The sequence below is a fragment of the Phalaenopsis equestris genome, unplaced genomic scaffold, assembly GCF_001263595.1.
Source record: "Phalaenopsis equestris unplaced genomic scaffold, ASM126359v1 Scaffold000831, whole genome shotgun sequence".
NCBI classification, from domain to species: Eukaryota; Viridiplantae; Streptophyta; class Magnoliopsida; order Asparagales; family Orchidaceae; genus Phalaenopsis; species Phalaenopsis equestris.
The window spans coordinates 115265-129274 of NW_018165271.1; the positions used below are offsets into that span (position 1 = coordinate 115265).

A 14010-nucleotide genomic window follows, 5' to 3' on the forward strand; every position below is an offset into this window, starting at 1 on the left:
TTCACTTGAATCAACTTAAAGAAGAAAACTTGGCTTCATTTTCTAAACTTATATTTCAGTATTAGCATATTTAATAGCAAAGTTTCATGAAGTTCTTTTTTATATGGATATTATAAGTGGCTTTAATATGATTAATTTGAAATTTTCCTTGAATAGAATAGAGAATCAAAAGTCTTAGACTTGACTACTAGATATTCTTATACCTTTAGTATTAACTGCATTTATTTTAAATTTTTCTTAAGTCATACTATTATATTTAGTGAGCTAAGATATGAAAATCTAGAAGTCAAAATCTTTACCATGAGTCATATTTTTATGTAGTAAAGGAGTTACTTGAGGATAAGTAACATTTAAGTTTAGGAGATTTTGATACACCATAAATATATGTGTTTTTAGACCCATATTTTCTACTTAATTTTGGTGATATTGCACTTTAATGGAAGGTATTTTTTATGTTTTATTGCAGGTTGTTGATTTTTAGGACTTGGAGCAAAAAGGAAGAAAAAAATGAAATTTGGAGTCAAAATGGAGAATTTAAAAAATTGTTCAGTGTCGACGGTGCCAGTGTCGGTGCAGATCCCATTTCTAAAAGATTTGATGAATTTGGACGATTTTTGAAGAGTTTTTGGAAGCACCTATTGGAGAACCTACCCTATGCTCTATTTAGGGTCGAAATTTGATCAGACCACCCCCCTCTCTTCGCACTATTTCACATTCTTCCACTCACTCAGTTTTCCTCTTTGAACTCCTACATCCCATGCCATTCCACGCTATTAGTTAGTTATTGTTTTTATAGTTTTGAGTTTTTGTGGTGAGTTCAAGTGTGAATTTTTCTCTAAGAAGTGTTGAAGAGGAAGAGGAGTGAGAGATTTCTTCTTCCTACATTTTTTAAGAGAGACTACAAGGGATTTGCTTTGAGAAAGAGTTTCAGATAAGTGTTGTTTGTTTATTATTGTTGTATGAACTTTCTTTTATATATGAAATTTTTGTTTTTTTGTATCACTCTCATGAAGTCTGAGTAGTTTCCCTTATGTTTCTTCCTACTATGAGATATGGTGAAATGAAGAGATAATTTGGATGTGCCAATATTAAAATTTAAAATAAATTGTGATGTTTTTTCAACTCCTCTCTTAATTTACTTTTTGATCTGACCAATTGAATTGTTAAAATATGTTGTGAAACATATGATCCGAGAAATGGAGTATGAGATATACAAAAGAGTGAGAATCACATTTAAGTCCATGAAGGGGTATTTCTTTTATGGAATTAAGTGCAAATTAATAGGGAAATATACTTTGTTGGGTGTAAAATTGGAGATTTCTAGGGTGACAGACTAAAAATCTCCAATTTGATCTTAGTTTTTAAAAACTAAAGCGAGAGTTAGCCTTCAGGGGAAGGGAAGTGGGAGCTCTAGAGTGAGAGCCAGTATCCTCCTAGCATAGCCAGGATTTAGGGACTAAACCTAAGATTAGCTAGTGATTTTCTATAACACTGAATCAGGGTAGAGAATTAAAATTGCTCCCATTTGGCACAATATAAATTTAAATCATTTATCTCATCTCATTTCACCAAAAATCTCATTGTAGTGAGAAAGAAACTTTTTCATATAAGAAAACTTCATCACATAAATATAGTTTAGAAGTTACTATTTTTAAACTCTGCAAAGTTTTGCTAGTAGTTAATATTTTAGTTTTGTTAGTATCTTACACATTCAAAATTAGTGGCAGTAATTTCGTTTGATTTCTGTGAATTTCCTAGTTAATTTATCATTTCAAATTTAAACCTTCCTCATGGGATCAATATTTGGGACTTAAATAGAAAGTTTTATATTACTTTATAACGATACATATATTTACGTAGAATCTCAATCTTAAGTACTTAATGTTATTATTACTAAAATACCACATCAAGTTTTTGGCACCGTTGTAATGCGGAGAAGCGGAGTCAACTTTATAAATTTTACAGAACTATATTCAACCATGATGATGATGAGGAAGAAGAAGAAGAAGAAGAGGAAGATGATGATGAGGAAGGCGGAGATGATTGATATCTTAGGAGTTAGTTTGTTTGGTGTTTGTTTGTTATTTTAATTGGTTGTTATTTGTTGTCTTTTAAAACTGATGTAGTGAAAACTTTCATTCTATGTTGTGGACCTACATCTGTAGATTTTTAATTTTTCTGTATTTTTAGTAATTTCAGTTTTTGTTTCTATTTTTAATTTTCTGTAAATCCTTTAAAATATATTATGTTTCATTTAATGTTTTAAAGCCTGTATATACTTTTAAAGTTAGTATCTGCAGTATGCTAGAGCCCAGTTTCATACTTCGAAAGCCTCCATAGGTTAGTTTTTATTTTCATACATTTACTGTTATCCTTCACCTACTAAATTTTGTACAAAATATTTTTTAAATTACTTAAAATTTTAAGATAAAAATAAATTATTGTCCAAACTATTAAACATGCAGTTCACAAGTCATTCGCATAAAATGATGCCAATAATGTACTCACTGCAAAGTATATCATTCATATAGGCTTTTTTTTTTTAAAAGTCAGTTTCTTCGAATGAACTTGCTACTAGTTATCAAGATAAAGTACTTTTTTACTAATTAATAAAAATGTTTCTTTCGAGGGTAATTCTAATGAGGTATGTGTGAATACACTTAGAGATTTTATTTTCTTTTTTTTTCTTCTTTATTTTACCTTATTGAATCCACATGGATTGTTAATTAAGTAATTTAAGTGAAAGTAAAATTTTAGCATGCCCATTTATATTGTTTGTCTTTCTATTACATCTGAGAGTTATTGAGCTCAATTTGGATGGTAAGCAGAGAAGCAAAGCAATATGAATGAGTAAGCTCTTAGAAAGAGAGATTTAATAGGCTCTTCGGTTGATAGATCAAATAAAAGTTAGATTAAAAAAATAAGCTCTTATACATAGAGAGTGAGTAGTCTCTTAAGTGAGGAGAGTGAGCTCATAGGCATAAAAGATGGGGAGAGTGAGCTCATAGGCATAAAAGGTGAGTCGGCTCATAAGATAAATATAACTTATAAATTATTCTCTAAATCTCTCTTCTTTTATCTTGCTGTTTAAGTAGTTAATCTTGGCCTATTTAGGGAATGGGCTTGAGAACATTCATCACAAAAAAGAAAATTATTGATTTTTAATGCTAAACTATAAAATATTCCTGAGGATTAAGTGAGGGCTTGATGCTTGCATCTGAATAAATCAAGCATTACATATAAATACTATTTTATTTAGTATTATTATTGTTGTGAGAATTCAAGTTAGCCGATAATAGTATCTTTGCCAAGTACAAACGATTTACATACTTGGGGGCCTTAGATCTCTTGAGGAGTGTGGTCTGATTGCCATTTAGCTTGACACTAAACTTAAATCACTCGAGTCCCAAACTCAAGTTATTCTACTCATTTCGCCTTGCTACATACAAACTATTTTATAACCAAAATTAAAATGGTTATAGTTCGATATGATATTATTTGATTGGTACAAGCCTAAAAAATAAAATTTGTGTTAACTACGTAAATACATAGGAATTGGAAGATATACATGTAAATGCCCCCTGGGCGTTTGTAGCTATAATTTTATTCCACATTCTAATAGACTTGATATTTCATTTTAATTGTTCCAAAGTATAAATATGGGAAACTATCGATTCACCATTAAGCAAAAAAGATTGTTCCAAAAGCCACCTTTTTGGTCCATTCTGCTGAAATTTAAACATAACAACAAACTAAAAATTAAGATGTGCTTCAATGTATGTATGCATCGAAACCGCTCATCAGTAATGATTTTCGTAAATCCAACGAAAAATTTGGAAGAAACGAAATGCGACGTTAAAACGGTAAACGACATTTAACATGTTAAAAGATTACAGTCTGATAAACTAATTTAATTTCAAAGGATTTGTACTCAAATAAATATCCACAGAGTGATTGAGACCCTAACGACAACCAACATCGTTCAAGGAAATATATGTTCTGGTGATGACTGACGCGCCTCAGATCCGTCCAAATTAAACCACAGAAGTGAACAACCTTGAGCTGTTTATTCTAGTTTCAACAAAAAAAAAAACTGAACATTACAAATACTCGGTTGAAAAAAACTGAACTCGACAAATACCCGGTGGAAAAAAGCGGCGGTTCACCGGACTGGCTGCTGGTTGTAATGGTTCTTCTCTTTCTTCCTCGCGGCAGCGAGTTTCGCACTCCTTGCAGCAGCCTCAGTTGAGGCAATTTTGGATGCAGTATCCATTTCTTTGCCTGATTTTTTCTTCTTCGTCGAAACTACCTTCTTCAGCCTCTCTTTAATATCTACTCCAGCAGCAGTATCTTCCACAGCTTCAGCAACTGTCGCTCCGTCGGAGCCATCAGCATCATCAGCTGGTTCAGTTGAATCCTTAACCTCTTTAGACGATTTTTCTTTCTTTCCCTTCTTTTTCTTTGAAGTCTTGCTCTCTGCTGCAGCGATGGTCTGCTCGTTATCTCCATCCTTTGCTTGCTCGTCTGGCTTCCTCACTTCGGTCGCATCTACAGAAGAACAAAAAATCAACAGGAAAAAAGCAGGCAATATGCTGAATAAAATGAAACCCGATTTAGTGGAGCAGAGAGTTGACTAGTAGACCAAAAGGCGTCAAATTTAAAAACACATATACCATTATTTTCATTTTGACCAGCACCTTTGTCATCCTTACTGGACACTGCAAATTCAGCTAAAAGGGCATCAAGTTCTTCAAGCTCTTTTTTTTTCTGCTCCTTTTTAGAAAGCTGCCTTTCAGTATCTTTAGGTGCCACGGGGGCGGGGGGAGGTTCCTTTACGATTGGCTCAGCCGGGAGAGGAGCCTCAGGCTCCTGCTCACCTTCATCCTCAATGTCATCATCACCATCATCAAGACCATCGTCTTCACTTTCACTTTCCTAAAATATAGATAAAGGTTAGCACAAATAGTATTCATCATAAGTTCTGGTCCATAAGTATATTCTCATAAAACAACTAATGCATTTCAATGTTGATGATGTTCAAACTATTGTTTTACTCTGCAATAAAATGCACAGGTTCATAACCACGTTTCATTCTGCAATGAAATGTATCAAGAGTACAGGAGAATAAATAAACCTACTATATTCATCCACACATAGTAGGCTTGTAGATTTCCCGTTGCCTCCACTCCATCTTTAATAGTCAAAATGAAATTTGCTTAAATGTCAAAGGTCCATATGTTAAATGAGCTAGGATCCAAATCACCTCAGACTGCACTCTAATCCCTTGCAATTCTACGCTTCCCAACTAGCAATAGTCAAACCTCCCCAACAGTAGCCCGCCACCATTACCATAAGCCGTCCTTGTTAAAATTTAATATATTTTAAAAGTAATTAAAAAAACAATAAATTTGATTTGCATCCAATTAAAAAACTGTGTTTCAATTACTCTGCTTTTTTAAAATACATATATTTTAAAAAAATCCAGCTAAACAAGTCCTTAGTGATTGTCCTAATGATTTTTGTAATGAAATTAAAGTAAATCCCTATAAAATAAATGTAATTAATAAGACAACTTGTACTTTACGGCGGCAAATTTGTGAAAGAAATGAACTATGAAATAAAATGACTTTACTTCATTAAACTCAAACCAAATATAAAGCAAGTTGATCTAGATCCATATGATGCACTTTGTGTTAAATTGTAACCAGAAACAATTTCTTTATGTCAAAATCTTAACATTAGTAAATGTAGCAATCTAAAAGCATATGGTACATAAGTTATAGCCTATTTTCCATCTATCACCTCCTCTCACAACTTCCCTAACCTCGCATCTAACATAATCTTAACCAAGGTTATTTCTATGATTGCCTTCAACCAAAAAATTGCTCCATTTTAGAATAAAATTTTAAACCTCATAATAATTGAAACTTTCCATCTTAATTGATTTTATTTAAATTACATTCTTAATTGATTTTATTTAAATAACATCAATTTTTTTTATTTCTCATATCCTACATCCAAATATTAAGATATTATGATGTAATCTTGAATTCTAGATTTTATAAACCGTGCATCGGTCTGGTGAATCATAACTCTACTTCTAAATCTTATCTCTTGTCCCAAAGGATGCCTCCTTTCCTGCCTTCTGTAATAGGCCTTACGCCTCCTTTAATTAAGTTCTCAAAATTATTTTAATCAAGGACTTCATATGGTCTATCTCTGTAATAGGCCTTACGCCTCCTTTAATTAAGTTGTCAAAATTATTTTAATCAAGGACTTCATATGGTCTACATTTTGCAAATGCAAATCCACATTGAGCTGTACACATCACGCAACAATTCAAACTAGCAGGTTATAACTCTTAATTTGGTAATTATTCTTTGCTCGGGCAATAATTTATCATCTTCCCAAATAAGATAATAAAGGGGAGTGAAGGGCCTGAAGGAGGACACAAACAGACTTCAATGTTAAAGGTGAGCCGAGCAGTCACCATAGCTATCCCATGCACACATTCCACGCCGATGTCATTATTAAGCCAAGCCAAGATGAGCACATTACCTTAAAATGCCAAGCTGCAAGGCAAGCAGTTTGACTTGTTTGAAAAGATGAGAGATAATAGTTCAAATGTGAAAAATGGAATAATTTTTCATTAGTAAAATTTGCAAAAACAGAACAAGAAACAAGGATGTGCCTAGAAAGTGGGCCTAGAAAGAAGAGCCTAAAGAGGCAAATGGCTCTAATGCATGCTATGATCCCCCTATTTATAGAAGATAGAGTGATAAGATATGTAAAATAACATATATTACCCCTATTTTAGACACTTTTCGTATGGACATTGGCCGGCCTTCGCTCAGGAAAATCGGTCGGCTTTATGTCTGGACACCGGTCGGCCTATGCTCTGGGAAACCGGTCGGTAATGAGTATGGCAGTTGGTCGGCCTAAAGAGCGTCTGGTCGGCTAGCCTGATTGTTTTTCTTTGGTGATCTCTAGAGATCTTGGGGGGGAGTTGTTGAGAGAGCCTCACGTGATTCTTGGGGGTGTTAGACCTTTGACCGGTTGTTGGCGTAGATGCCGTCTTTTGATGGCCTGGTTAGCCCTTTGGCCGTCAAGCCTTCAATCAATCGATAGTCCTTTGATCGATCGTCAGTCATTTGGTTGAACTAATGGATTTTGATTGGTCGGATTGGCCATCAGATTGCCTGGAATGGCCTTCAGTCGCCTGGAATGGCCTTTAATTAGTCGGATTCATGAGACTGTGGTCGTCAAGCCTTCAATAAATCGATAGTCTTTTGATCGATCGTCAGTCATTTGGTTGAACTAGTGGATTTTGATTGGTCGGATCGGCCATCAGATCGCCTGGAATGGCCTTCAGTCGCCTGGAATGGCCTTTAATTGGTCGGATTCATGAGACTGTAGTTTTTTGTCAGTGATATGGACAGTCAAATTGTCTCAAGGTTAATGCAAATTATTTTTTGGTGTACATATAAAGTTCGCATTTTTCTTGCTCGTTGATGGCGACAGCTGCGCTAAGAAAGGGAAAATTTTTAATGCAATAAATCGAATCTAAATAGTCATAATTTAATGCAATGATTGAATTCCCTAGATTTTCATGCCCATGACCCTTGCATATTAGACAAAGTGGACGGTTCTCAGTATCTTGAGTTTGTTTCTACTTGAATCAGCTCGGCTTCTGTTTGCCCTTATGGAGAAAGGATTTCATTTGGTTCCCAAACCCGTCGACCTCGCAAAGATGCTTGCCTCTCTCAGGGTAAAAAAACGCCGGTCTAAAAATGAGCCGAGAGCAAGTGGAAGAAGAAACTCGTTAAGAAGCCTAAGTTGTCTGAGCGAGTCTAGGTGGAGTCGTTGGATTCGATCCAGGAGGCTCCAAAGAAGAGTCTACCTAACATTGAAGTTCTAAGTCAGACAATGGTTGTAAGTGTTCCTCACTGATTGGAGTACTAGAAACATGTGGAAATAACCAGTCGGTCGAAGAGAAGATATTTAATTCATTGTTGAATGTATGCAGGGCACTTGAGCCAAGGTGGAGCGAATCTTGCGTAGTAAATGCTTTCATCTCTGTTTTTTACTGATTTTTTTTCTTTTTGCTTATTAATTTTTGTTTCTTGTAGATGAGGATGCTCAGATCGGGGGTTTGCTCCTTGTTGGTGAGGGTCGGCTCCAACTGTGGTGACGGCTTCTGAGTTCCAAGTGTTGGCCAACAGCGAGGACAACGTGGTTAACCACCTAGCTAATCATGTGGAGATCAACGAGGAAGTAATTAAGGGACTTCGAATGTCCCTGAAATCCTTATTTGATCGCCTAGACAATATGGAGGTTGCTCTGGCTAGGTGAGAGGAGGATCTCTGCGCGGTGTTGGTCCGACTGGAGGAGATGTGAGGGAAAACAGCTGATATTCGTCGAGAAGTACTTGAGCTTCGGGAAGATTCCTTCGTGCAGAGGGCGCATTATGAGGCCAACCGAGCAAATCAAATCAAGCTCGACAATCAAATGTTGTATAGGAGATTAGTTAGGAAGGGTCTAGTCCCGGCCGAGGCAGCCGATGACTAGTTTGTAAAGTATCTTCCATCAGACTAGGTTTGAGTGTAATTACTTGATTATCGAAACAAAACATTTTACTTTTTTATCTCGATCTCTATGTTGACGTGATGTTTTCTCTTGAAATTTTCACGAGATGTTTCATCTTACGTTTTCTCCATATAAATAGGGGTTGAGGTATTTATTTGCATGCTTGTCTTTTGCTAAGCTTTTATCGCTCGGCTTTTTTTATTTCTTTCGGCTATTCCTTTCATTTGCTTATTTCCTCTAGTTTTTATGGTTTTGAAGCGTACCTCCCAAACCTTCAGTCTGGTAGCTGCGATCGAGCAGTCGATTTTATCCCTGTCGGATGTAGCTTTTTGTAGATGAGGCTGTTGTCTTTGACTCAACCATCAGATTTAGGGTCACTCGTCCAAATGAGAGGGCCATTGATCGATTCAGAAACGATCTGGTCATTTACAGAGAACAATTATGATATGGATTGTGGTTGCCCTTGTGCCGAGAATTTAGGGTGATTTTCAAATGGTGTGGTGTTATCCCGGCACAGATCAAACCAAATTATATTATGGCGATAATGACTTATGTAGTATTTAGCGGACGGAGAGGAATCTTGTGGTCGACCAAACAATTCATCCACATGTTTTCCTTCCATATAAGGTGTGTATGTTGTATTAATATAAAACAAAAGTACAAAAGAGAGCTATAAAAGCTACACAAAAAATGGAGTGTGGCTGGCCTCAGCCTCAACCACACTCAAAAATCGAAGTCACAAGAGTGAGCCTCCAAAACAAAAGACCTATCCAAAACAAGTCAAGCACAAAAATGGGTTGCTTTATTACATTCTCTATGGAAAAGGAGAAAAAAATCTGTCTGAAATCAGTAAGAAAAGCAAGATTTGTGTCACGGTCAGGTTGTAGCTGCCCCACTTTACCATACATGCCATCACAAAAGACGGTTGATGACAATTGTATTATCACCTTCTATAATGATACTTTTAGTTTCAAACATCCACTCCTGCATAATAGATCGCAAGAAAAGAATGGCAGCATACTCCACCTGCGAACTATCCCGGGCGGTTTTCAAATGGTATGGTGTTATCCTGGCACAGATCAAACAAAATTATATTATGGCGATAATGACTTTTTTAGTATTTAGCGGACATAGAGGAATGTTGTGGTCGACCAAACTATTCATACACTTGTTTTTATTCCATGAAGGGTGTGTATGTTACATTAATACAAAAGTACAAAGGGAGCTATAAAAGCTACACAAAATATGGAGTTCCGCTGTCCTCAGCCTCAACCACACCAAAAAATCGAAGTCACAAGTGTGAGCCTCCAAAACAAAAGACCTATCCAAAGCAAGTCAAGCACAAAAATGGTTTGCTTTGTTACATTCTCTATGGACAAGAAAATAAGAATTGTCTGAAATCAGTAAGAAAAGCAAGAATTGTGCCATGGTCAGGTTGTAGCTGCCCGACTTTACCATACATGCCGTCACAAAGACAGTTGATGACAATTGAATTATCACCTTCTATAACGATACTTTTAGTTTCCAACATCCACTACTGCATTATAGAAGGACGGTCGGTCGAGGCTCGCGACGACATAATCAGCACTGTAGGTCAGAAATTTCTTTTCTCTAGCTTTGCAACTACAGTGATGATCTAGCAAATTTCAACTGGTTAATTAACCATCATAGAAAGGAAACCCTCGACTTAAATTAATATTTATCTGATGGGTGCAGCTCTTTTAGATACGGGTCAGCGAGAATCGAGGAGCCATCTAGTCGCGAGCCTTGGCCAACCTTCATGTTTCACAGCTTTAGAAGCTTAAGATGCATTCAAATTTCATACTTTTTACTAGGTCTACTTGTAATATCCACAAACGAAAGTGGTAGATTGCATACCATGGTAAACCTTGAAATCAACTTCTCTTGTTTTCACTTCTATGATTGTGTCCTCCAGGTATTATTAGCAATTGTCATCATTTCAACATCTAACCATCAAAATCTTAAAGCCTTCAAAAAATTCACCTCGTCTCACCATGCAATCATGTTGATGACAATAAATTGCAAACAATCACATTAAACATGGCAGATATTTCTATTAGAAATAAGCGCAAGAGAGAAGATATTTAACAAAAAGGGGCTACAAGGTGTGGCCCTAAAAAACTATAGCTTTGATGCAATCACCACCACACTCTACAATCATGTTTTTACTTAATTTATTCCTTCTTAAAATCGATGTACTATTTCCTTTTTATTCAATCAAAAAGCAAGTATTTTTCTAAAAAAAGAAAAATTCTTCTTTCTTTGTTGTTTTTCTAAAGGATTGGCCAGTAGTTGTTGGTCGTTCGTTGAAGCAACCAGCCACCTCCATCTCTAGTCATCAGCCATCATCTCTGGTCATCAGCCACCTCCACCTCCTTCTCTGGTCATCAACCATCATCTATCATCACTATCCACCGTCACCTCTCACCATCACTAACTACTCGGAGGTGCCACCTTCGTCAGCCGCCATCATATTTCAAATGTTTGTTTTATTTTCCAAACAATTAATAACAACAACAACAACAACAATAACAATAACAACAAACCTTTATGCCACTGAGTTAGGTCGGCTAAATGAATATTTTTTCTCCATTGCGTCCTATTTAGTGTCATATTTTCATTTAATTTTAATAAATTAAGATCATTTTTATACAATATCCCGAGTCTTTCTAGATTTATTTATATCTTTCTTAACATAAGTCAAATCTAAAACATATACTCTCCTAACTGGATCCTCAGATAGTCGACATTAATGTGACCAAACCATCTAAAAGACGAATCTCTCTAATTTTTTCTGCCACTAGAGCTACACCAACCCTATCATGGATATATTGATTTCACATTTTGTCTCTAAGTGTAAAGCCACTCATCCACCTAAGCACTCTCATCTCGTCAATACTTAACTTAGATTTATGTTTCTCTTTTAAAGGCCAACATTCTGCGTCATAGAGCATTGCAAGTCTCACCACCATCATGTAAAACTTTCCTTTCAATCTAAACGGTACTTTTCCATCACACAAGGGGCCATAAGCATTCCTCCACCAACTTGAATTCTACTAATAGCATCCCCATTGATATCACCATAATTTTGAACAATAGACCCTAGATATCTAAAGCGTTCACACATTTTAATAATTTGATCACTCATAGTTACAACTCTGTAACTAGAACTACTGCTACTAAAATTACATTCCATGTATTTAGTTTTAGTTCTACTCAAACGAAGGCCTTTAGACTCCAAAGTAGACCTCCATAATTCATGTTTTTCCTAAGCTCTTTCTTTAGTCTTATCCATAAGAAGGATATCATCAGTGAAAAGCATAGACCAAGGTACATTCTCCTGTAAATGTCCAGTAAGAGCATCCATAACTAAAGAAAAGGATATGAGCTTAAAGTTGATCGTAATCCAACTAAAATAGGAAAATATTTAGTAAATCCTCCTCCTATTTGAACACAAGTAACAGTTCTAGCATATATATCTTTAATGTTTTGAATAAAAGTCATATCAACATCTTTCTTTTCGAGAACTCTCCAAAGGATATCTCTTGGAACCTTATCGTAAGCTTTTGCTAAATAAAAAAATAATAATCCAAACAACCGAACACAGAAAAGAAAACTAAACTACTAAGTTTCTATTATAAGCAACTAAACACCACAAATTATTTCAAAAAAATATTTAACTTCGCATTGTATTTTAAATACTTTAAAATTTAAATCCTTAACAAAAAAAAAATCCTAAAATGAAAATAAGAACTCCTTTGATGTTTGATTCAAGTTGAAGTTTCCATTTATAAAAAACATACTCCAAACATAGTTATTACGTTGATCAAACATTAGCAGAGCTCCTAACATAAGTAGGTAAGAAACTTGATCGGATTAAATTTAAATGCAGCATTCAAGAAAATTAAATCTTTGCACAAATGCAGCATTGCATCAACTGCATCTTTACTAAAAACCATAGTAACTAATGAAGTCCTGCTTAACCAAACAAGGAAAACATCATTTACCAACATCTTAATAAATTAATTTAACGTCATCAGTATTTCAAGTTCATGAAAGTGATAACTATAACTAACACAAAGCCAAATTTAAAACAATAGGTATATTCGTGATATTACATCTTAAAAAGAGACGTCTCTTTGATATGGTCCTGATTTGCAAACCAAAGGCATTCATAGCATTGTCAGAATAAGAACACACTTTATCAAATTTAAAGATTATATAGCCCCATTATCCTATAGTATACAAGTCTATACCACACAGCAAATGGATGAAAAAAGTACTTTAAATAGCAAGCCTTACACCAGCTCCAGGACTAATTATTAATCAGAACATCATCAGTCTCTTGATGGTACCCATATTCCATTTCTACATTCACCAGCAAAAGAGAGCCCATGCTTCTAATAAATACGTATTGATAAAATAACAGTGAAGATGCCTTTTCAAAATGAGGTGCAGTTCATCAAATCAAGAGAGTAAAACTTTACTTTTCCAAAAGCTCTATTTAGAATAAAAGCAAACACCTAGCAAAATGTAGGAGCTTGCGCTTTAATTATGCAATCTATTGAACAAACTTTGGTGAGAGCTTGTCAAGGCACTCTTCACTAATAAGAAAATACTATAAAAACCTCTATAATAACCGTCATGCTTATCTCTCTCTCTCTCTCTCTCTCTCTCTCTCTCTCTCTCTCTCTCTCTCTCTCTCTCTCTCTCTCTCTCTCTCTCTCTCTCTCTCTCTCTCTCTCTCTCTCTCTCTCTCTCTCTCTCTCTCTCTCAAATCTCGGAAAATATCCTCTCCAATCAATCCTTTCGATTAACGTTCTCCTATTTTCCCCATAGTTAAATGCCTTTCCCAAAATGTCATCCCTTTTTCTCTCTACACTGTCCTTGAATCTCTCCTCTAATTAATTGCATCCTCTTTTATTGCCTTACCCAGGACAACTAAAACACATTTCCCTTAATTTTGTGCCTCTTCTTGCAAATAAATCTCACACTCTCCTATAATTAACCTTCATGACATCCTCTTAATATCTCTGACACAACAACTCCTATTCCTGCCAAATCATTTATATTTCTCTATTCTCCCATCCCTCGTAGAATTTCTCTCCCTCTCCCGCTCCCTCTCCCTCCCTCCCTCTCCCTCCCGCTCCCACTCCCTCTCCCTCTCCCTCTTCCTCTCTCTCCCACCCTCGACACCCTACAATAACATTTTTATTTTTTAATTAGTCCAGTAGATGGTACCATTCTTCATGATGGAAAGTTGAATAATGAGTTTGTCTTTGCATAAATTAAACCATTGTATTTTATAACATATTAAATTAATTTATATTTATCATTCACTGTATTTGAAATTTTCTTAATTTAATAATACTTGAATCTATCTATCTATCTATCTATCTATAT

At 35.4% G+C, this 14010-nt stretch overlaps 1 protein-coding gene across 2 annotated transcripts in view; it reads right to left on the reverse strand.

Moving 5' to 3' along the window:
* Positions 1-3890: 3890 nt before the first annotated feature.
* LOC110031481 (nucleolin) overlaps positions 3891-14010 on the reverse strand; it is a 15318-nt gene continuing 5198 nt past the window's right edge. Inside the window, exons 2-4 of one of the 2 annotated variants that reach the window (XM_020734693.1) lie at positions 4698-4935; positions 4155-4548; positions 3891-4123 (exon numbers count right to left, since the gene is read on the reverse strand). In XM_020734693.1, the coding sequence (XP_020590352.1) occupies positions 4163-4548; positions 4698-4935 (624 nt within the window). In that variant the 3' untranslated portion in view covers positions 3891-4123; positions 4155-4162. Of the gene's footprint in view, positions 4124-4154; positions 4549-4673; positions 4936-14010 lie in introns of both variants that reach the window. The other variant, XM_020734692.1, reaches the window with a different exon arrangement.